This window comes from Tachyglossus aculeatus, chromosome 2 (genome assembly GCF_015852505.1).
Source record: "Tachyglossus aculeatus isolate mTacAcu1 chromosome 2, mTacAcu1.pri, whole genome shotgun sequence".
Classification (NCBI taxonomy): Eukaryota; Metazoa; Chordata; class Mammalia; order Monotremata; family Tachyglossidae; genus Tachyglossus; species Tachyglossus aculeatus.
Window position 1 is genome coordinate 50428597 of NC_052067.1, and position 22975 is coordinate 50451571.

The 22975-nt window shown below is 50.3% G+C and overlaps 1 protein-coding gene across 6 annotated transcripts in view; it reads right to left on the reverse strand.

Annotated features, from left to right (window-relative positions):
• Window positions 1–6198: 6198 nt before the first annotated feature.
• The window catches only part of KBTBD2 (kelch repeat and BTB domain containing 2), a 38565-nt gene continuing 21788 nt past the window's right edge, over window positions 6199–22975 (reverse strand). Inside the window, exons 3-7 of one of the 6 annotated variants that reach the window (XM_038741833.1) lie at window positions 22827–22921; window positions 16251–16393; window positions 12155–12697; window positions 8744–8909; window positions 6199–8097 (exon numbers count right to left, since the gene is read on the reverse strand). In XM_038741833.1, coding sequence (XP_038597761.1) covers window positions 6562–8097; window positions 8744–8909; window positions 12155–12324 — 1872 coding nt within the window. In that variant the 5' untranslated portion in view covers window positions 12325–12697; window positions 16251–16393; window positions 22827–22921 and the 3' untranslated portion in view covers window positions 6199–6561. The remainder of the gene's footprint in view (window positions 8098–8743; window positions 8910–12154; window positions 12698–16250; window positions 16394–22826; window positions 22922–22975) is intronic. The other 5 variants (XM_038741836.1, XM_038741841.1, XM_038741846.1 and 2 more) reach the window with 5 other exon arrangements.

The window sequence follows — 22975 nt, forward strand, 5'->3', positions numbered from 1 at the left end:
AGGCTGAATTGTAGTAAGAAATGAGAAGGGTAAGGTTAGGAGGGGGTAAGGTGACTTGTGTACCGTAAAGGCAATGCTGAGGAGTGTTTGTGTGATGCAGAGGTGGGCGGGTGATCACTGGAGGTTTTCTTGAGGAGGGGGGAAACACGGACTGAACTTTTTTGAAAACAACGATCTGGGCAGCGGAGTGAAGAAAGGACCGAAGTGGAGAGAGACGGGAGGTCAGCAAGGACATGGATGCAGAAGTGAAGCTGGGTTAGGATCAGTCCTTGGATCAACGTGGTAGATTGGACAGAGAGGAAAGGGTGGATTTTAGCAATGTCGTGAAAGTAGAACCGGCAGGATTTAGCGACGGATTGATACTGGGGGTTGAGTGAGAGAGATGAGTGGTGGATAGCGCCAAGTTTATGGACCTGTGAGAGAGGGAGGATGGTGGTGTTGCTTACAGTGATGGGAAAGTCAAGGGAGTCAGTCAATCATATTTATTGAGCACTTAATAATAATAAGGATAATTAAGGCATTTGTTAAGCGCTTACTACGTGCCAGGCACCGTACTAGGTGCTGGGGTAGATACAAGCAAATCAAGCTGGACACAGTCCCTGCCCCACATGTGGCTCACAGTCTCAATCCCCACTTTAGCTGAGGGAACCGAGGCCCAGAGAAGTGAAGCAACTTGCCCAAGGCCACCCAGCAAACAAGTGGCAGAGCCGGGATTAGAACTCACGACCTTCGGACTCCCCGGCCTGTGTGCAGAACACTGTATTAAGCGCTTGGGAGACTACAATATAATAGACACATCCCTGTCCACAACGAACTTACAGTCTAGAATGAGGGGGAGACAGGGTTTGGATGGGAAGATGAGGAGTTTCTGTTTTGGACAGGTCGAGTTTCAGGTGTCGGCGGGACGGAGATCTGTCCCGAAGGCGGGAGGAAATGGGAGACTGGACAGGAGAGAGATCAGGGCCGGAGATGAAGATTTGGGAATCATCTGCAAAGAGGTGGTCATCGAAGTCATGGGAGTCAATGAGTTCTCCAAGGGAGTGGGTGTAGATGGAGAAGAAGGGGGATCCAGAAATGACCCTTGAAAGAGGCAAAGGAGGAGCTTGGAAGAGTGACTCAGGACGAACCACTAAAAAATAAGAGACCAGGAGAGGACAGTGCCAGTGAAGCTAAAGATAGACAGCGTTTCCGGGGGGAAGGGTTCATGGTGTGAAAGGCATGTGAGAGGTAAAGGAGGACTAAGATGGAATAGAGGCCATTGGATTTGGCGACTAGATTATCAGGGGACGTTTGAGAGGGCGGTTTCCATGGAGTGAAGGGGGCAGAACCCAGGTCAGAGAGGGATCGAGGTGAGAACTGGAGAGGAACTTGAGACAGTGAGCGTAGACAACTCAAGGAGTTTGGAGAGGAACGGCAGGAGGGAGATAGGCCGATAGCTGCCGGGAACTGTGAGGCCAAGGGAGAGGCTTTTTTTTTTTTTTTTTTTTTAGGATAGAGGAGACGAGCATATTTAAAAGCAGTGGGGCAGAAGCCATCGGCGAGTGAATAGTTGAAAATGGTCAGGGAGGGGGCAAGTATTTCGATAAGCTGCAAAGGGATGGGGTTGGAGGTGCAGACGGAGGGAGTGGATTTTGAGAGGTGGGAAGATCTCCAGATAATGCTGGGAAGGTGAGTCGAAGAAGGGGCAGGAGGAGGGGGGACTGAAGAGGAGCAGGGGAGATTTTAGGGAGATCGCGCCTCGATTATTTCAATTTTACCAATAAAGTACGTGGCCAGGTCATTAGGGGCAACAGATCGGGCCGGGGCGAGGCACGGAGGGACAGGAGGTCGGAGGAGGAAGTTAAAACTTCTGAAACAACTGGTGAGAGCAATGGGCATGGGAGTTAAAAAGGATGGAGAAATAACATCGCCCACCTGGAGAGAGAGCAGTTAGAGCAGGCGAGGATGAATCTTAAGGGCGGTTGAAGTCGTCTCGATACCTGGCTTTCCAAAGACCGTTCACAGGAGCGGAGGACGCGGACTGTCGAGGTGAGCCGGGACTGTGGGTTAGAGGTCGGCCGAGGGGTAGGGAAACAAGTGAGTTGATCCCGGTAGAGAGGGTGGTGTTGAAGACATCACTTTGTGCATCAAGGGAAGGTAGGTTATGGGGCACGTCTTGAGAAAATTGGGCAAAAGATCAACGGGTTCTGTGGGGGAGTGGGGCGGCTTTGCAGGGAGGGAGTGTGTGGGAGAGAGGGCAAGTGAGGAGCTTGTGGTTGGAGGGAGGGATCTCTGAGTTGCTGAGGGTAGAGATTGGATGTGCAGGGACTAGAAATGATGAGACCGTGTGAGCCCAAGAGACCAGGGGAGTCCAAGTCGGTGAGTGGGTGAGGTGGAGGCAGGTCAGCGGAGGTGAGTGGTGATAAGGCCGTCGGGGACACCCACGTGGATATCGCAGCCCCCCGGGATCAATGTAGACGGCAAGAGAAGGAATGTGAGAAACGGATCAAGATGATTCACAAAGTCAGGGGTGGTAGATGACCGTACGAGGAGTTGGGGGGGGGGGGGGTCGAGGCGGAGGAGATGAACTCGAAAGGAAGGAAAGACGAGGATGGTGGAGGTGGGATGGAGTGAGAGCAGCTCTGGAGGGTGAGAAGGAAGCCGACTGCAGTGGCTATGCTTGCTCTGCACGCACTATAGACCCTCCCCTCTCCCGGCCAGGACCCTACAGGCCATCACCCGGAGGCTGCACGCACAGCTTCCTCTCAGGACCCCCCCACCAATTCACCCAGCTTCCACTTCCTTTTTGTCCCTCCTAACTCCCGTCCCCTCGCCGCCCAGCTGCCAGCCCCCCTGAAGCTGCCCCCCACCCGAGGCAGTTACTTACCTCAGGTAATAATAATGGTATTTGTTAAGCGCTTACTCTGTGCCGGGCACTGTACTCAGCGCCGGGGTGGATACAAGTCAATCGAGTTGGGACACGGTCCCTGTCCCACGTGGGGCTCCCAGTCTCGATGCCCGTTTTACAGATGAGGGAACTGAGGTACCTACCTACTGAAGCCCGCCCTGGTGCAGAAAGGGGCTTGAACCCATGGCTTTGTTCCTCCAGCTGCCTCTGAACCAAACACTGATGCCCTTACGAGGTGGCCCCTGCTGGACCTCCTTGGACCCCCCCCAACAAGAACCCACTTCCTGAGGAACACTTCCCCCCCAAAAAAAACACACACACTCACACACACACACACACACACACCCTCCCCCTCAGTCACCCCCCTCCTCCAAGAACCATCCACCTCCTTGTCTTGAAATGGTCTCGCCTGCCGTTTACAATCCCTCGTTAGCCTCGTTTTTACTAGCCTGCCCTCACCTAGACTGTGAGCCCCATGTGGGGCAGGGACAGGACTACTTACTAGTTACCACCTGCCGGGGCGTTTCAACCAGGCCTTGGCGATAGAGTAAACGCTTAATTCTATTGCCAACGTTTTATTCTGAGTGTACTATCTGAACATCAATCGATAGTATTTACCGGGTGCACAGCACTCTACTAAGCCCTTGGGAGAGTACGGCATTAGAGTCGGTAGACACGTTCCCTGCCCACCGCGAGCTTACAGTCTAGAAGGGGGGCGGCAGGCGTCAATATCCACGAATAAATTACAGATATGCGCAAAAGTGCCGTGGCGCTGAGGGTGGGGTGAACGAAGCGTGCAAATCCAACTGCAAGGGTCACGGCGGAAGGGAGCGGGAGAAGGGGAAGGGCTTAGTGTGGGAAGGCCTCTTGGAGGAGATGTGCTTTTAATAAGGCTTTGAAGGTGAGGAGAGTGAAGAGGGAAGGAGCTCTAGGCCAAAGGCAAGGGGCTGGCGGCGAGACAGACGAGACTGAGGTAAACGTGTGCCTTGGCCTCCCTCGAGAGCGCAGGCTCCTTCTGGGCCGGCAATGGGCCTGTGCTGAGCACTTCTACCCCAGGCTTCCCATAAAATACGTTGGACTTGTTGGGCGCCCGGTAAATCCCGGCACATCAACGCCAAAGGGCCGCGTGCAGCCACCTAAGAACGTACTGGGAGGCAAAACCCAAGCATTACTCCAAGATGTCGGCCTTCTGACACAGGACAGGTGTCCCCCGCAGTAAAAGAGCTTGCCCGAGAGAGGCAACACGACCTAGGGCACAGCCCTGGGAGTCAGAAGGACCTGGGCTCTAAACCCAGCTCCGCCACTTGTCGGCTGGGTGACCTTGGGCCAGTCACTTCCCTTCTCTAGGCCTCTGTTCCCTCACCTGGAAAATGGGGACTAAAAACACGGGCCCCACACGGGACACGGACTGGGTCCGACCCGATTAGCTTGTACCTACCCCAGCGCTTAGATCAGTGCCTGGCACAGAGCTGCGCTTAAATATCATTTAAAAAAACCCAATTAAAATTAATTTTGAGGTTTTACTCACTTCCTTTTTATAGAAAGAGCTAACTGCTGACCTGCCTCCATATTAACCCCTTCGGCCCCGTTCAACAAGCCCCTGGCTAAGGCTGGCTGCTATTCGGGGCAAGGAATAATACACTCCTTTTCATTAAATGCAGTGGTGACAACTTTCCCCAACAAGGAACCCAGTCAGGGCGGCCACCGTGTTCGTCTGCACTCTCGGTTTCCGGCCGGGAGACCGCAGCAGGGGTGTTGTGTGAAACGGCGGTGCATACATGCGCGGTCTCAGACACACAGGCTCTTTTTCCTTGGTGTGGGAATCCGCAAGAACCCAAAAGCCCCGGCTGCGGGAGAAGTGGGTGGCTCCGGAATTCATTCAATCATACTCTTTCATTCATTCAATCGTATTTATTGAGCGCTTACTGTGTGCAGAGCACTGTACTAAGCGCTTGGGAAGTTCAAGTTGGCAACATATAGAGACTGTCCCTACCCAATAGTGGGCTCACAGCCTACGCTTACTGTGTGCAGAGCACCGTGAGGAGCCTGCAGCAGCCTCGGGTGTGCCGCAAGGCCGTGAGCCCGCTGTTGGGTAGGGACCGTCTCTATATGTGGCTGATTTGTACTTTCCAAGCGCTTAGTACAGTGCCCCGCACACAGTAAGCGCTCCATGAATACGACCAAATGAACGAGCGGCGAGATGCACGGGGTTCTTGAGCATTTTGCTCTCTTAGTCACCATTTGACTGCGACTGCGAAAGTCGTTTGCTTTAAACCCCGCTGACCTGGGGGGGGGGGGGGTGAATTTGTATGGAGAGGGTGAGACCCAAGCAGTCCGTTCCCGACCGCCCCGCATCCCTCACGAACACGAGCCGGGTCCCGCCACGCCCCGGGAAGCTCCGTCTCCACCGGGGCTGAGGGACTGGCTGTCCCCGGGCCCCGTACAGATGAGAAACAGATTCCTACCCCTGCTTTAATAAATTAACGGCGCTCAAAATACAGTGCCAGAACATGATGCGGCCGAACCGTGCTACGGAGGGTTGTCGTGACGCACCCGTGCTCACGGGAGACTGGCGGTGGTGGCACCTGCTTAGTGGTTCCTGGGTTTAATGCCAGAGCAGCCCCAGGCACTTGCTCTTCTGCACGCACGCGTTCACAAACGCACACACACTCACACCCTGCAGCAGATTCCTGAACGGTTCATTCCCCCACCCCACCCACCCCAAGAAAGGTTTTTTATATATATATATATAAAAAAAAAAAGAATAAACTGCCCCTCCCCAGCCCCCGCCCCAGCCCACCAAAACCCCAAACTGATAGCTAAGGTATATCTCTACACGGTCAACTCTACAGTAATGCTTGTTATTAAATTAACCGAAAATAATGTTATTTCACACTAAACCTTTGTTTTACATTGGAAAAATACAGCAGCGGTGGCGGCGGCGGCGGCGGCGGCAGGGAGGGCTCCGCGGGCGCCCGGGTGAACGGTGCCCGCCGGACGCGGAGCCCTGGAAGCGATTCGAGCTGCCGGCCTCGAGCTCGGTCGGAGGGGCCGCCGATGCCTCCCGCCCTTCGAGGTCCCACCTGGCCGCGGCCGAGCGGCCCGGATGCTCCGGAAGCCCCGGGTTCCGGGAAGATGGGTCGAAGTGGGCGCGCACAGGCTTCCCGTCATCCGGCTCCGCCGATCCCGCGGGCCGGCCTCCCGGCCAGCGGCAGCATCCCCGCGCCGACGTGGGTGTCGGCGTCGAGGGCGGCCGAGTCCGTCCGTCTCCTCGCTCCGCGGGAAGAGCTCCGGACAGAGGCCGTCGGACGGCCCGTCGAGAGAGCCTCTCGGAGCGTCGCAGCCGGGCACCGCTTCCGTGAAGCGCACTCGCCTCCGAGCGGGAGTTCGGTCCGGCCTCGGGGGACCCGGACGCTCGAGCCCTCCGGGATATACGTCGAGGTTTTTCAATTCATTATCGGATAAGCTATTTATTTCATCAGATTACGGAAGCATATCTCTTCTCTCCGCGAGGCCGGCCGGTATACCCGGTACTGCCGCAGGAGTCCAACGGGGCCCCGGAGACCCAGTCCGCGAGGGAGTCCGTTTCCGGAGCTGGCCGGGCCAGGTCTCGGTCTCTCCCGGGAGCCCGCCGGGGCCGGGAGGCTCGGCCGGACCCTGCCTCGACTCCCCGGCTATACCAGGGGGAGCACGACCATCTCCCCGTCCAGCTCGAACTCGTCGGCCCCGTCGGGGGAAAAGAGGTACGTCGGAGGTTTCCACGGAGATTCCTCGAGGCAAGAGGGGTACAGCTTCCCCACGGTGCAGCGGAAGTCCCTGCCCAGATCCCAGAGGACCCGCTCCGATATGTGCTGCCGCAGAGACCACCGGTCGAGCTCCAGGTCGTACTGGTAGGTGGCGTACCTGGCCCTCTCGTTCCAGTGGGTCTCCCGCATGAAGACGCACAGGGAATTGGAGATGACCACCGCTCGGACGCAGGGGTCCGAGTACCGCTTGGCGGGGATGTTGGCCGCCATCCGCCACTCGTTCTTGTTCACGTCGTAGATCTCCACCGTGATGGAAGGCCCGTCGACGGTGCTGGTGGGGAACCGCACGCCGCTGTTGCCGCCCACGTGCAGGCCTCCGATGTAGAAGATGCTGTCCCCGAAGGCCGCGGCCGAGGCGAAGGACCGGCTCGTCTGCCGCATGGCCATCTCCACCCAGGAATCCGACCGCGGGAAGTAGCAGTACATGAGGTTCAGGGTCATCACGTAAATGCAGTCGTGCACCACGACCGCCGCGCTCCACTGCCAGGCGCAGGGCAAGGGGCTCACCATGGTCCACTCGTCCTTCTCCGGGTCGTAGCGCTCCACCGTCCGGCGGTTCAGCTCCCCGCCCACGCTGTCCCCGCCGATGGCGTAGATGTACCCTTCGCAGCACACCAGGGACGGCTGGATGCGGACGAAGAGCATCGGCGTCTTGGGGAACCAGGCGTTCTGCTGGGCGTCGAACCAGTAGAAGCAGTTGACGGTCCGGAAGGTGGCCTGCAGCTTGCTGGTCTTGCTGTGGTTCACTTTGGGGTTCTTCAGGGGGACCTGCCCGCCGGCTATGTACAGGTCGTTATCCGGGGTCACCAGGGTGCCCACCTTGTGCAGGTCGGCGGGGGGGCTGCAGATCTTGTACATTTTTTCCGCCTGGGGGCTGTAACAGACCGAAGAGAAGAGACCGCTGGGACTCTCGGAAGCGGCTTCGATGAATATCATCATCTCCTCCTTGGTCATCCCCAGGCGGGGTTTGAAAAACTTGGGCATGGACTTGTAAAGGCCCTGGACCACCACGGACTTGTCATTGGGCGGCAGGCCCTGGAACCACGCCCGCTGGGTGACCTCCGAGAGCGCGTCGATGCGGATCTGGCTCAGGACCGAGGATAAATACTGGGATCGGGAGTCCGGGTTGTACTCCAGCCACAGCATGGCCGCTTCGCGGACCGTCTCCTCTTTTTCCACGTTCAAATTGTCACTACTGAGGATGTCGACCAGCAGGTCGTGGGACAGTTGCATGAAAGCGTCCTGGTGGCACACGGCGGCGAACTTGTGCTCCACCATCCTCTTGGCGCTCTCTTTTAGTTCCTCGCAGCTGAAGAGGTCGGCAAAACTCAACAGTCGCACGCAATTCTCGGCGTTTATTTTTTTAATTAGATACTCTCGACACTGCTGCAGCACGTCTTCGACCTGGAATGCAAAAGCGAGGCCGGTGAGGAGCACCGACAGGTGCTGAAGCTTCAGAACTAACGTGCTCGATAAGCGGGACCCGAGCTCCCAGACCCGCTATCAGTCTGCTTCACTGAAAGAAACACCCGCTCTGACCCGACTCGCTCCAGTCAAACACCTTCGCCACATCTACAGCTACTACGTGGGCGATTGCTCCCGATTCCCCGTTTCCTCACTGAAATTCCTCTCCCGCCAAATTTTTCACCGCGATACGCAGGCCTCTCGAACATTTTCTCTGATAGTTTCCACTCGTGGCATTTACCGTGGAACGGGCACTTGCTCCCCTGTCCCCGATAGTCAAAAACGAAAAACCCTGTAGGGACTGAGTTAATACAGAGGAAAACAGCGCCGTCCTCGAAACGTCAAGTTTCTTTTCGCTTGTCATTTCAACCGATACAGGACGGTGGACCACACTTAGGCGATTTTACGATTCCTGAGCTTTACAGTACATACATCAGGCGGCGAGATCGTTGGTCCTGTAGAATCAATCCACAATCACAACACGACCGCCCTCCCTGATGACCCTAGGGTCGGCTCAGATCACTGACGTCTCTGCAACTGTTTCAAAGCCAGCTCCGGGTCCCGGTTTCAGCACATGCATGCTTACCTGGAGGAAGCAAGCCGTCTCATACAGTTGTTCTACGGTGCTGTCGTTTACTGCCAGGTTACCCGTGTAGGCGTAGGTTATTATTAGCTGTAAAGTGGCCGCATCCACATTCCTCAGGTGCACATGGGTCTGTTTACTTTCACTCAGTCCACTCATGAACATGGCCCTGGGAGAAAAACAATAAGAAGCACTGAAAAAGCAAACAGAGCAACCGGTCTACTCACAGTGTAAAAACCACTGACGGTTTGGAAGGCTCGCCTGCAGAGGCAAGCCTGGGTGCCAGGAGAAATCACTCTCAACAGTAGTTTCGTCATCACCGTCGTCACGTTCAGTAGTATTTATTGAGCACTTTCCGTGCGCGGAGCACTGCATGCAGCGCTTGGGAAAGTTCGATGCCACAGAGCTGGCAGACTTGGTCCCCGCCCACGCCCAACTTGAGCGCAGAACAGAGTGTGGGCGGAGCACTGTACGCTCGGTAAGCTTAGCAGAGTACGGAGAGGTAGCGCATAGTATCCCTGCCCCCTAGGCCCTAACAATCTAGTGGGAGAAGGCAGACGCTCAAGTAACTGACAAAGGGGAAGAAGGTGGGACAGTGGAATTGCAGAGGAGCGAGTGCTCGACTAACGGGTGGGAAGCGGGAGGGCCGAGCCATTCCGATCAATGGCCGTGGTATCTGTTAAGTGCTTACTTGCGTACCGAGCACCGTACTAAGGTAGATACAAGATGATCCGGTTCCGCACAGGGCTCACCGTCTAACTAGGAAGGAGAGCAGGCTCCGAATCCCCATTTCACAGAGGGAACTGAGGCACAAAGAAGGTAACTCGCCCAGCGGAGCTGGGATTGGAACCCCGGTCCCGTCTCCCAGGCCTGTGCTCTTTCCACGAGGCCATGCTCTTCTTCACACCTTATCGATCCTCACTGACCCATCGGGATCAACACATTCAACTTTTCGAGCCCCTCCCAGCCTAACAGTGACCCCGCCTGATCCCTAATCCCGGGTCCTCTGCTCCCTTTCTGGCCTGCACGCCATTTATACCTGCCCCACAAGCAAAAGGGAGGCAGTCGCTCCAAAGTGAAGGGCAGGGAAGGGAGTCCAGGCAGTAGCACACGACTAACAGCAGGAAACATGGAAAGGCAGGGGCAGGTGCCTCCCAACCAGGCTCCCAGAGTTGGGAAGTCCTTGCCTTCCAAAGGGCCCTGGGCTTAGCCACCAAAACAGGCTGCCCACCACCAGACTCAGGGCTTCTGTTTATGATAAAACACATTGACTGTACTAAGCGCTTCGTACAGTGCTCTGCACACAGTGAGCGCTCAATAAATACGATCAAATGATTGATTGACCCTCTGAGACTGCAAAAGATATCAATCCACTCTGCACTCCCATTCTCAGTGTGAGCTAAAAGGCCAAATTTGGTTCCAAAGTCATTCTTCGTCCACCTCCGGACCACAGGCTCAGACCGAGACTTCTACACTTAAAAGGTCCAACCCTAATGGAAATGAAGACCAGTTGCCTGGAAGATCACAGGGCCCCGTGTCAGATCAGAGCAGCTTCTCTAGTAGAGAACATTACCAATTCTCACAGGAATTCCTTCAGCCCCTTCACAACTCTTGTGAAGCTAAATGCAAATCAGATGAACCTCGGAGAGTTTGGGAATCCTCGCTTTGGGCCAGAAAACTGCACCCCGTCTCCCTGATTTTAATGACTAAAATTTTCCAAGGAACATCAAGACAATTGTAGGCTATGATCCCGCTGACTTCTGTGAAAGAGGGGGGAATAGGCAGGGTTGGGGCAGGGTTCGATGGGGCTCAGATCCCGGCACTGAAATAGATTGGGTCGGGTCTATCCGACGCACCGGTCCCATAGCATTCGTTAGGATGTCGCTCCGGTGTTCCTGGAGGTCCTGCCCTCGATCCCTGCCACCCATCCTTTGGGTAACCGGGGCCCAACCAGGTCTATGTGCCCCGGTCTAAGTGCCCAACCGGGTCTATGTGTCACTGCTGCTATCGATAGGGTCTGCCTGGCACTGCCCTCATTTCCTGCATCACACAGAACGGAATTCCAGAGTTGTTGGGCAGAAAACCTGCTTCTATTTTGTACAATGTGTCTCCTTACTCTAAAACAATTCCATTCCTGATAAGGCACCCTCCCAGAGCTCTGTTAACAACCTTCTCCCAGAAAGCTCCAATCTCTTTACTTCAGGTAGATAATAATAATAACAATAATAATGATAATAATAATAATGGCATTTATTAAGCGCTTACTATGTGCAAAGCACTGTTCTGAGCGCTGAGGAGGTTACAAGGTGATCAGGTTGTCCCATAGGGGGCTCACAGTCTTAATCCCCATTGTACAGATGAGGGAACTGAGGCACAGGGAAGTTAAGTGCCTTGCCCAAAGTCACACAGCTGATAAGTGGCAGAGCTGGGATTCGAACCCATGACCTCTGACTCCAAAGCCCGGGCTCTTTCCAGTGAGCTACGCTGCTACTTTAGATAAGTACAGTAGGCCAAAAGTGGGAGAGAGAGAGAGAGATTGATTACGTCTCTGGTCACCTTGTTCTCCAAAAGTGTGTGGTCTCACTGATGAGCAAATAGGACCCATGCCCACCTCTGGAAGAAACAGCAACTCCCCTGCGACTCCCCGAACAGACTATGTTCTGACCTCCAAGAAATGGTGTCTTGCCCAGGGGAGGCCAGGCTCACCAGCCCAAGGCTAGGGGACCACCTTGCCACCTCAAGCGCTTAGTACAGTGCTCTGCACACGGTAAGCGCTCAATAAATACGATTGAATGAATGAACCTCCAAGTCAGACTCGGCTGGGAGCCTCGTCCCAGTTCAGACATGAGTCTGGTACCCCAGCAGCTGCCCGGTTTACGGCTATTAGAGCTGTAAGAGTTGCCCGCACAGTGGTTCCTACACCTTCCAGCGGCACGTCAGAGCTAATGTTAACTTGAAAGCACCCAGTGAATGTGCAATCAGCTAGTTTAAGTGAAGGAAAAAAGGTGAAACATTCAGCCTTCCCAACTTGAAACATCCCAAGAACCGTACTTTCACATTTTTATCTACCGGAAATAGTTGCTGTCAATCACTATGTGATGCTTCCAAACAAAGCTCCTTGAGGACAGGGAACGTGTCTACCAACTCTGTTGTACTGTACTCTCCCTAGTGCTTAATACAGTGCTCTGCACATAGTAGGCACTCAATAAATACCACTCACCGACTGATTGATTCTTTCATCTGTTCCATGCCTTCATGAAATGACATGGATGACCCATTTAAAGCTGAAGAAAAAGAGAATCCCTTTTTCTTCCTTTTTTTTTGTAACTAGCCACTGCTGAAGAACTCCCACATCAAAGGACCTGGATAAATCATTTTCGCCTAAATAAGCAGGTCGATGACGAAAATACTCACCTGAAATAAGAGCTGCAAGTTGCAAGGACCATCTTGTGACAAGGGAATTCAGTGCCCTCAACAATTAACACTATGTCAGTTAGCAACTGCTGTTCATAGAACAGTCTGAACTGCTCCAGCAGGGATACAGCATATTCCGTATTAATCTGCCTCTCGTCGTGTGTGGACATGACTGTATTCCATTAAGGTCTCCAGGACCAAATGAGAGAAGCTGGGATCTTTCTGATGGAAGAAGGTCTCAAGTAAATGTTTCAGGTGTAAAGGAGGAAGGAGGAGCTGTCATCTGCAGCACTCAGCACTAAAATTGACATTCATCAGTGCCCACCAAGATTGATGAATCAAAACTATTAGAGACTCTGACCCACTCCTAGGTCATTACGCATTAACTACGTAGCTCGGCTTTTTTTTTTTTTAGCAGTCTTTTAAGACAGTCGGTAGAGCTCCTGCGCAGATTTGCCAAGTTGTAGCACACCAACAATAGGGAACGATGCATGAGGTAGAAATTGTGGCAACCCTGTAACCGGCGGCTCCACTTGAGTTCAACTGAAAGACAAAAGAAATAGGTTCAGTTAACGTCCTCTAAGCCAGTAGGTTTTTTAGGAAGCACTGCTGAAACAGAGCCTCAGACGTACAACTTTAGACACGGACTATACAACTTTAGAAGAAAAAAAAAAAAGGACTACAAAAATAGAAACCCGAGAGTCCTAAACATTGTAAAAACCAGTGGATAACCACCACCTTAGTTTAAAAATAAGAGACAGTGCAAAGAAGTATTACTATACGGTTCACTCATTCATTCAATTGTATTCATGCGTGGCTTAGTGGAAAGAGCACAGGCTTGTAAGTCAGAGGTCATGGGTTCTAATCCCGGCTCCGCCACCTGTCAGCTGTGTGACTTTGGGAAAGTCACTTAACTGCTCTGTGCCTCAGTTACCTAATCTGTAAAATGGGGATTAAGACTGTGAGCCCCAAGTGGGACAACCTGGTAACCGGGTATCTCTCCCAGTGCTTAGAACAGTGCTTGGCACATAGTAAGCACTTAGCAAATACCATTATTATTAGTGAGCACTTACTGTGTGCAGGGCACTGTACTAAGCGCTTAACTCCAGTTTCTATGGCCTTCTATATGAAATATTAACATACCAGAAAGATTAGAACAAAAAAGTAATTCTCACACCTTTGTAATATTTCGACTTCAGCTAGAGTAGTAACTGGAAAAAATTAGATATTATAAGTATCTAGTGCCATTACTTAAGAACATTTTCACCCAATTTCCTCAGGGAAAACACGCTAACATGAATTACATTTTTCCACTTAGATGAGGACATTTTACCCACCTGTAGGAAAAAGCATGTATTCATCAAAAGAGTAATGTAATCACCCCACTTATAATGTTCTAGTATCATTTTTGAATGGCCCAAAAGTCTATTTCTAAAAACCTTTTTGACTCTTCTAAGATTTTTTAAATATAGTGTCAGAGATAATTTGGTTCAAATGACTAACCCGCCAAACTCACATAAACTGTTCAGTCTGGAATGAGGGAAAAGTAGCATTCTTACCAGAAGACAGGGTAGTAGTAATAATAATAATAATAGTATTTGTTAAGCACTTACTACATGCAAGCACTGTTCTAAGCAGTGGGGTAGATATAAGGAAATCAGGCTGGACACAGTCCATGTCCCACATGGGGCTCACAATTTTAATCCCCTTATTTATTTTTTTTAGTAGATTGGAACACTAGTTAATTGGTGGTTGAATTGTATGCAGGTTCTTGGGTCCTTGAGGGTGAAGAACCTAGTGAGTGTTTAGGAAAAAAGCAGGGGCTGGGTTGCTAGGAAGTAAGTAGCTGTTGAGATGTAAAATTCTGTCTCTGTCACCTGGGTGTTGGGCAGTCACACCCCGATCTATGTTCTCACCTTTGGAATCAGTTCAGGCTGCAAGAAAGGGAAAAAGGGAAAGGAAGATGAAGAAATGGCCACTTATCGGCCGCACCAGAAGGGGAACAAAATGACAGCAGGACAACCCAAGTAGAGATGTCTTGAAGGAGGAGGAAATGTGAGACTGAAGAGAGGAAGAGAGAGAGGTCAGGACTGGAGATGTAGATTTGGATATCATCTGCATAGAAGTGGTAGTTGAAATCATGGGAGCAAATGAGTCCTCCAAGGAACTAGGTGTAGATGGAGAATAGAAGGGGATCCAAAACTGAGTCTGCAGAGACACCCACAATTTGGGCGTGGGAAGCAAAGGAGGAATCCACAAAAGGGATGGAGAAGGAGCAGCCAGAGAGATAGAAGGAGAACCAGGAGAGGACAGTGTGAGTGAAGCAGAGGTTAGATAATGTTTCCAGGAGAAGGGGGTGGTCGACAGTGTTGAAAGCAGCTGAGAGGTCGAGGAGGATGAGGATGGAGTAGAGGCCGGTGTACTTAGCAAGATCATTTGTGATCTTCGAGAGGGTAGCTTCTGTGGAGTGAAGGGGACAGATGCCAGATTGGAGGAGGTCAAAGAGTGAACTGGAGGAGAAGAACTTGAGACGGCAGGTGTAAACAACTCACTCAAGGAGTTTGGAGAGGAATGTAGGAGGGATATGAGGGGATAACTGGAGGGAACCGTGGAGCCACAGGAGGATTGTTTTAGGATAGGGGAGACATGAGCGTGTTTGAAGGCAGTGGGGAAGAAGCCATTGGAGAACGATCAGTTGAAGATGGGGGTCAGGGAAGGAGCGAGTGTTTTGATAAGGAGCAAAGGGATGGGTTAGACGCGCAGGTGGAGGGGGTGAATTTTGAGAAAAGGCAGATATCGTCTTGAGATACTGCTGGGAAGGATGGGAGAGTTGAAGAAGAGTGAGGAGGAGGGAGGGACTGGGAAAGGGCAGGGGAGATTTTAGGGAGATAACGCCTGGTAGTTTCAACTGTAAGGGCAAGGGATGGAGTTGAACATCTGGAACAATTGGTGAGGGCAATGGGCATGGGTGTTAATAAGGATGGAGAAATCATTCTGCCAAACTATCGGACTATGATGGCTTTAGCTATAGCCTGGTAGCAGCATGGCCTGGTGGGTAGAGCAGGCAGAAGTCCTTCTCGAAGTCAGAAGGAGCTGGATCTTAACCCCAGCTCTGCCACTTGTAAGCTGTGTGGCCTTGGGCAAGTCACTTGACTTATCTGGGCCTCAGTTACCTCATCTGTAAAATGGGAAGTAAGACTGTGAGCCCCATGAGGGACAGGGACTGTGTCCAACCCAATTTGCTTGTATCCACCTCGGTGATTAGCACAGTGCCTGGCACATAGTAAGCACTTAAATACTATAATTAATATTATTACTACTCAGTTGGATTTACTAAGCAAGATCCTCAAGATTAGATACATTGCTTCATACTTCTCTTGAAATACCCCTTACAGTTCTTGCTTCAGAAGATTAAGAAAAAAAAATTATCGAAGATTCACTGCTTACAGAAGTTTTGGGTTAACCCTGGCCTTAGGTTGCGCTGCTACCTTGGTAATAGCTTTTTCAGACCTTTGACTATAAGGTGCTCTTGCTGGTAATTAAGAAAAATCCCATTCGTTTATTACACTTTGCACCTACTGAAAACCCACATTTTAGAAATGTGGGTTCTAAAGAAATGCCTAAATATTTCTGGAATTTCCAATAAGCTTAAAAAAACAAACATGTGGTATCAGATTGCTTAATGTCCTCCCCATCAAGAGCAAAAGAATGAAGACATCCATACTGGAAGTCCTTCCTTATGTTCACGTGGTAGAAAGAAATGCAGTGCACCTAGACTTTGAATGACAAACTCTACTGAAAGACCACTGTATTAGTCATATTTTATTTACTCCTGGGTTAATTTTTCACTTACACTCCTGGCACTAGAGAATGGGTTACTTTGGTGTGGGTTTTTTTTTTGGGGGGGGAGGGGGGACAGATTATGCTCATAACTAAAGCATTTCTTAAACTCATTATGAATTGAGCACTGTGAGGGGGAGAGATTATTGGGGTAGGTACCATATAATCTGGACCCGTATCAGGTTCACAATCAAAATGGGCTAGATTTTGTCAAAGAACAGCAATGGATTACAAACAAGAACTGAATTCAACCCACCAGTAATAACGTCGTCTCTCCTATGAATCGATGCTTTATCGGGGCAGGAGAGTTTGCATACGCATGCCACTGAGGTAGTCTCTCATCAGGGGTACCCATAATGGAAAGGTCTACGCCAAAGCGTCAAAGTTGCTTCACCTGAGCTGGGCAGCAGCGGCATGGGAAAGAGTCAAAGGTGGATGATCAAGTGATCAAAATGTTGATCAAAGACAACATCAGAGACAAGTTTTTACTGCGTGGAAGACCATGATAAAACACTTCCATATTTTTACAAAAAAACCCCCAACTCTATGGATATACATACCAGAATGACTACAGATATGGCAGAAGATAGGATGTTCTGGAAAAAATATGTCTCTAGAGCCGCTATAAATTGGAAGCGACTTGAGGGCATTTGATGACGACTCATGTTGTGCTTGAGGACAATATACAAAGCTGGCTGAAAAAAGGGTGAAAATCTACAAATGCTCGAGATGGCTGAGGGTTAATGTGACTCGGGGGGTTGCAAGTTAAACCAGGGTTGGCTTGTTGAAGAAGCTGCAAGGGGCCAATTATGAGGAGCCTTTCTTGATATGCGAGTAAATGAGAAGCCAATGAAGGCTTTAGAGGAATGGAAAGATGTGTCCTAAGCAACAGGAAAGCGATCTGGGCAGCTTGCTGTCCCTTCCTTTCGGTCATTCAATCACATTTATTGAGCACTTACTGTGTGCAAAGCACTGTACTAAGTGCAACGGAGAGTGCAATGTAACAGACACATTCCCTGCCCACAATGAGCTTACAGTCTAGCTGTAAGTTACCATGCTGATCCAGGCACAATCCTATCCTGCCTTAACTGCTACGTCTGCCTCCTCGCTGACCTCCCTGTCTCCTGTCTCTCCTCCACTCCAGCCCGTACGTCACTCTGCTGCCCGGACCATCTTTCCAAAACCACAGTTCAGTCCATGCGTTCCCACTCAAGAACCTCCAATGGTTGCTCATCCCTTTCCACATAATAATAACAATGATGGGATTTATTAAGCGCTATGTGCAAAGCACTGCTCTAAGCGCTGGGGAGGATACAAGGTGCTCAGGTTGTCCCACGGTGGGGGGGGGGGGGGGGGGGGGGCTCACAGTCCTAATCCCCATTTTACAGATGAGGTAACTGAGGCCCAGAGAAGTTAAGTGACTTGCCCAAAGTCACACAGCTGACAATAGGTGAAGCCGGGATTTGAACCCCTGACCTCTGACTCCAAAGCCCAGGCTCTTTCCACTGAGCCACGCTACTTCACATCAAACAGAAGCTCCTTACTGGTGGCTTTAAGGCACTCAATCAGCTCTCTCCCTCCTACCTTTTCCACGCTGATCTCCAACTACAACCCATCCCGCACACTTCGCTCCTCTAACACCAAGCGACTCTCTGTATCTCGTTCTCATCTAACCCACCACCGACCCCCGAACCCTTCATATCCCACATGCTCTCTGGCCTGGCACTCCCTCCCCTTCATATCTGACAGGCCACCGCTGTGCCCGTCTTCAAAGCCCTCCTAAAAACACACCTCCAAGACACCTTAAATGTGACAACCTATCAATATTTTCAAAATTGAAACAGGTTTTAAGGACATGGTCATTAAACAGGGCAAATCTGATATGATATTTAAAAATGAATCCTCAAGGACTTTCTGATGCTTTTAAAGTCTCATTTTAAGACTCTGACAGCTTTAAAAGAGGGAAAGCTATTACTCTATTTATTTATTTATTTTACTTGTACATATCTGTTCTATTTATTTTATTTTGTTAGCATGTTTGGTTTTGTTCTCTGTCTCCCCCTTTTAGACTGTGAGCCCACTGTTGGGTAGGGGTTGTCTCTATGTGTTGCAAACTTGTACTTCCCAAGCACTTAGTACAGTGCTCTGCACACAGTAAGTGCTCAATAAATGACTGATGATGATGATTGATGATTATGACCTTATTTCCCCTACCTGCCCTCCCCTCTGCATCGCCTATGCCCCTGGATCTGTTCCTCTTAAGCCTTTGATATTCACTCCATTCTCAACCCTGTCCCCAGCAAACTTAAGGATGCCCACTTCCCCTTTTCTCTTCTCCCCTTCACTCTGCCTTCCCCTCTACATTGTAAGCTTCTTGAGGGCAGGAAGCATGTGTATCAACTCTACTGCACTGAATAATAATTATTATGGTTATTTGTTTAGCACCTATGTGCCAGCCACTGTTCTAAGCGCTGGGGTAGGTACAAGATAATCGGATGCAGTCCCTGTCCCATATAGGATTCAGTCTCAATCCCCATTTTACAGATGAGGTCTCTGAGGCCCGGAGAAGCGAAGTGACCTGCCCAAGGCCAGAAACCAGATGAGTGGCGGAGCCAGGACTAGATCCCACGACCTTCTGACACCCAGGCTTGTGCTCTATCCACTACACCATGCTGCTTCCCAAATTTCCCCAGTGCACAGGATAGCACACAGCAAATGCTCAATAAATATCACCGATCGATTGATCGACTGGAGGGGGAAGAGGCTGGAGGCAGGGAGACCAGTGAGTAAGCTATCACGATATTCTAGTCATGACACGACCAGGGTGGCAGCAATTTGGTGGAAGGGAAAGAGTAGATCCGTGTGAAATCATGCAAAAGGAACTGGCAGGATTGAGCAGTCGACTGGACAGTGAGGAGTGGAGGGTGAGAGCAAGCACACTTTGTTTTAACAGGTTCTCCCGGCAGCCGGCATACGGTGCCCTTCCTACTGGAAGAGGCCTGCCCGGGCATCTTCAAGGAGCTCCAGACCACAAGCGTCTAGGCCCCCGTCTACCCCTCACAAGTGGCTCCGTGCATGACTTTTTCAAATAAGCTCAGACGGGTTAAACAGATGTGACAAGACTACTTCCCAATGTTACAAGAGTGCCTGCAAATCTCCAAAACAACTGAAATTGTACAAGTTTAGGCAGCTGTCTCCACACACCTACATTTTCTACAAGCCAAACATTTCCCACTTCCGTCTTCCCACACGGCTGAAAAAATAAAAATCACCAAACCATGGTAAGTCGGAGAATAGCTTTGCCTATCATCGTCCTCCTCGGCCCGAGTTTACATAAAGTAAATTCAGTGCGTATTTTCATTGTGCATGTTTTCGCTCTGCATTTTAGACTGAGCACTGATAGGGAATGTTCTTCTGACAGCAGGCATCTCTATCTGGATAGAGCATGATGTGACATCAGAAGAAACTCTGGTTACTGGTGCGGCAGCCAAGTACCATAGTCCTTAATGTGGGGTTCATCCAAGAAAGCGGCCCCTGTACTCTAGAGAATTGAATGTTTCAGAGTGGCGATCACATGAAATGCTGTTAAATTCTTCTGTCTTACCAATGTGACCTAGCTTAAACTGTAAAAAACCCCACTTATCACCAATATCCCGATACTGGGACAAGGGGGATGTCCGGAGATAAAGACTTTCACACCAGCAGACACATTGGGCCCAAAAGCTTAGTACTGTGTAGTTCTTTCCTCCCAACCCACACTTAAACGTATTAACTTACTTTAATTTAATAATAATGTTGGTATTTGTTAAGTGCTTACTATGTGCCAAACACTGTTCTAAGCACTAAGCACTGTTACTCAAATGACTGGGTGGAGAAAATTCATTTCCGAATCTAGGCCTTATTTGTTCAAGTAGAGATACGTATCACGGAAACCCCTAATTTATTTTATTATTTTCTTCATTGTCCATGGCCAAATTCATCCGCATCAATCAGGGCCTACGCTTTTAGAGCCCGTGGCCTTCTTGGCATTTTTACTGGGAGAGACTCTCTGGCACCATAAACAACGACAACACTAATTATAATGACGACGATGACAAAAATAACGGTGGGATTTGTTAAGAGCTTACTCTATACGCAAGCCCTGTACTGGAGTAGATGCAAGATAATCAGGTCGGGCATTGTTAGTATTACAGACTAATGGCACCCCTGACAACTTTGACTGGGACGACTCATTCTCCGGGTCCAAAAATGTCTCCTGTTACTGCGCTGATGAACAGTCTCCAATACTAGGTCTAAGTCTACGGGATTGATCAGAGAGGTTCAGGAACTTGCAACTGTACTCCCGGCCCAAGGAAACAGACAACCTGCCTGTGGCTATCCACCACGAACCCCAGTCGGTCTTGAAGGCAAAGTCAACCCCCTTAACTCTCTGGAGCTGGCACAGTTCCTTTTCCCTGTCAGCTTCGCAGATCTTCAGAGCGACAGAAGACGAGAGGAGCGTTCACTCCGTTCACAGCACCCAGGGTCCCCATGGCCACCAAACAGGTGCATTTTAACCTTCCACCCCCCTCTCCAACTCCCCATCCCCAATTAGAGTCTTCAGTTGCTGCACAAGTTATGCGTCACTGGGTTAAATATTTCAAAAAACATTATAATTTCTTAGTAATGATACAGAAGATACAGGTTAAATACAAATATCCTACCATCCTTCTCTGATTCTGTCGCTTCGGCCGATCGATGGTATTTGAGTGCCTGGTGTGTTGCAGAGCACTGCTCTAAGCACTTGGGAAAGTATAGCAGAATTATTAGTCATGACCTCTGCCCTAAGGAGCTTACACTCTAGCAAGGGAGACAGACATTAAAATAAGTTACAAACAGGAGGATGAAATAGGATAAGGAAAAGTACAAAAGTGCTGGGGCCGGGTGTTGAGTATTGTGAAGCGGCAGAACCTAGTGGAGATAGCGAGTGCCCGGGAGTCAGAGGAACTGGGGTCTAATCTCATCTCGGCCGCTTACCCGCTGTGTGACCTTGGACGAATCGCAATTTCTCCGTGCCTCAGTTCCCTCTTCTGCAAAATGGGGACTCGACACCTGATTTCCCCCTTAATCATGTGGGACCTATCTTATATCTAACCTAGCACTTAGTGCACTGCTTGGCACAGGGTAAGCATTTAGCAAGTACTGCGATCATCATCATCATCATTTTCATTACTGCAAGAGGCTGTAAAAGAGAATCTATAAAGCGGGGAGATTCGAAACCAATGGGGAAGCAAGATCGGATTTCAGAAGGGCCCTGAAGGGACGAGAAGCAGTGGTATGCCAAAAGGAAGGGGGAGAGAATTCCAGGCCGGAGGAAGGATGTAGGCAAGAGGTAAATGCCTAGAATTACAGCTAGATCTGCAAAAAGGAGTAATGACTCATTCAGGTCAGGCTTAACAAGACAATTCAAAAAATCTGCAGTGAGGACAGGACCGGATATAAAATACTCAGCTACAGTCCTAGAACAAAACTCAAGTGCTTTTAAGCACTTTTAAGCCTCAGCAGAGACCTGAAATTCGAATCTCAAAAAGCTTCCTACACCAAAATATGTCCTATTTCCTCCCTTTATGCGGTGCTTTCTCATGGAACCGGGGAACGACCCACCCAGGGAGGAAAGACTTTTAAAGGACTGCAACTCCGGCTGACTTGAGCATCAACAGGCTCCCCGCTGGCCATGGGAACCTGCCGCGGGTGGGACGATGGCACACATCTATCTCTGCGGCAAATGAATGAGAGCCGGTCCCTGGCCCCAGCAGCTCCACCAGGCTCTGACTTTGCTACTGAGAAAAATCCATGCCAGAGTTAGATTCCGAGGCTCTTAGAGAGGGTTGGACGCAAGGATCCTTCTCCTCACCCTCCTTCCATTAGTGCAGATGACTGACTGGACCTACCACCAACATGAGGAAACCTGCCTGAACTTTCCAGGCGTTTTCAGTTCCTCTATAGGACCACTGAGGTGGAGCGTAATTCCCAAACATATAGCGGATAACAGTCTGAGGCAAATGATCGGTTGAAACAATCCTTTTTCGAGTGAACCCACTAAAAAGAAAATGAAAGGATCGACTAGACCCACCGAGAAGATCTGTCTGTTCAACGGTGCTATGGGTAGAGCTCTCGGTGAAACCCTAAATCCAATCTCCGGCTCTCACCAATCTGGTGTCCATGCTCAGAAATACATGGGAAACCCTCCGCTGTGCTTTCTTGTCAACTTCTGCGGTCTCCCAAATCAATCGACAATCCTTTAGGGTCTCCCGTGTGCAGACGGCACACTACGAAGCGCTCAGGAGAGTACAATCATCCGTGAACATTAACCTTGTGGCCGAGAGGTTTCCAATCCAGCAGACATTTAAACAATTTCCAAATTAATAGTAAGAAGACTCAAAACTGAGAAACCCAATAACTCGAGTCCATAACCCCAGTCGAAGGGGCCACAGGGACTTTTGAATGAGCCCTGCTCAGAGACCAGTAGTAGTAAAGAGGGGAAAGGTGATGGCCTCCCGCCACCAGGAAACCCCCTTGAGTTGTTTTTGAAACAGCAATAGTAGTGTCCCGTTCTGGAGAGTACACTTCGGTAGAACCGGTAGATGCAATTCCCTGCCCACAAGGAGCTTAAGGTCTAAGATGGGGGGACAGACACTTAGATACATTACAGACAGGGGAAATGGCGGAGTGGAAGGATATGTACCCAAGTGCTGTGGGACTGAGGATGGGGAGACTAGCGAGTGTTGCAATAGCATCTTCAAAACAACCCAGCTCTACATCAATCAAATAGCAAAGTGCATATGTTATTTACCTTAAAGTATGCATATTTGCACAGGATTGTCATTCCCGGGCCTGCAACCTTCAAAGCAAAAGGAAACAGTTCTTCCCACAGCAGAGGGTAAGCATCTGGAATACATTACCACATAAACTTTTGCAGGAGAAATCTATCAAATAAATTCA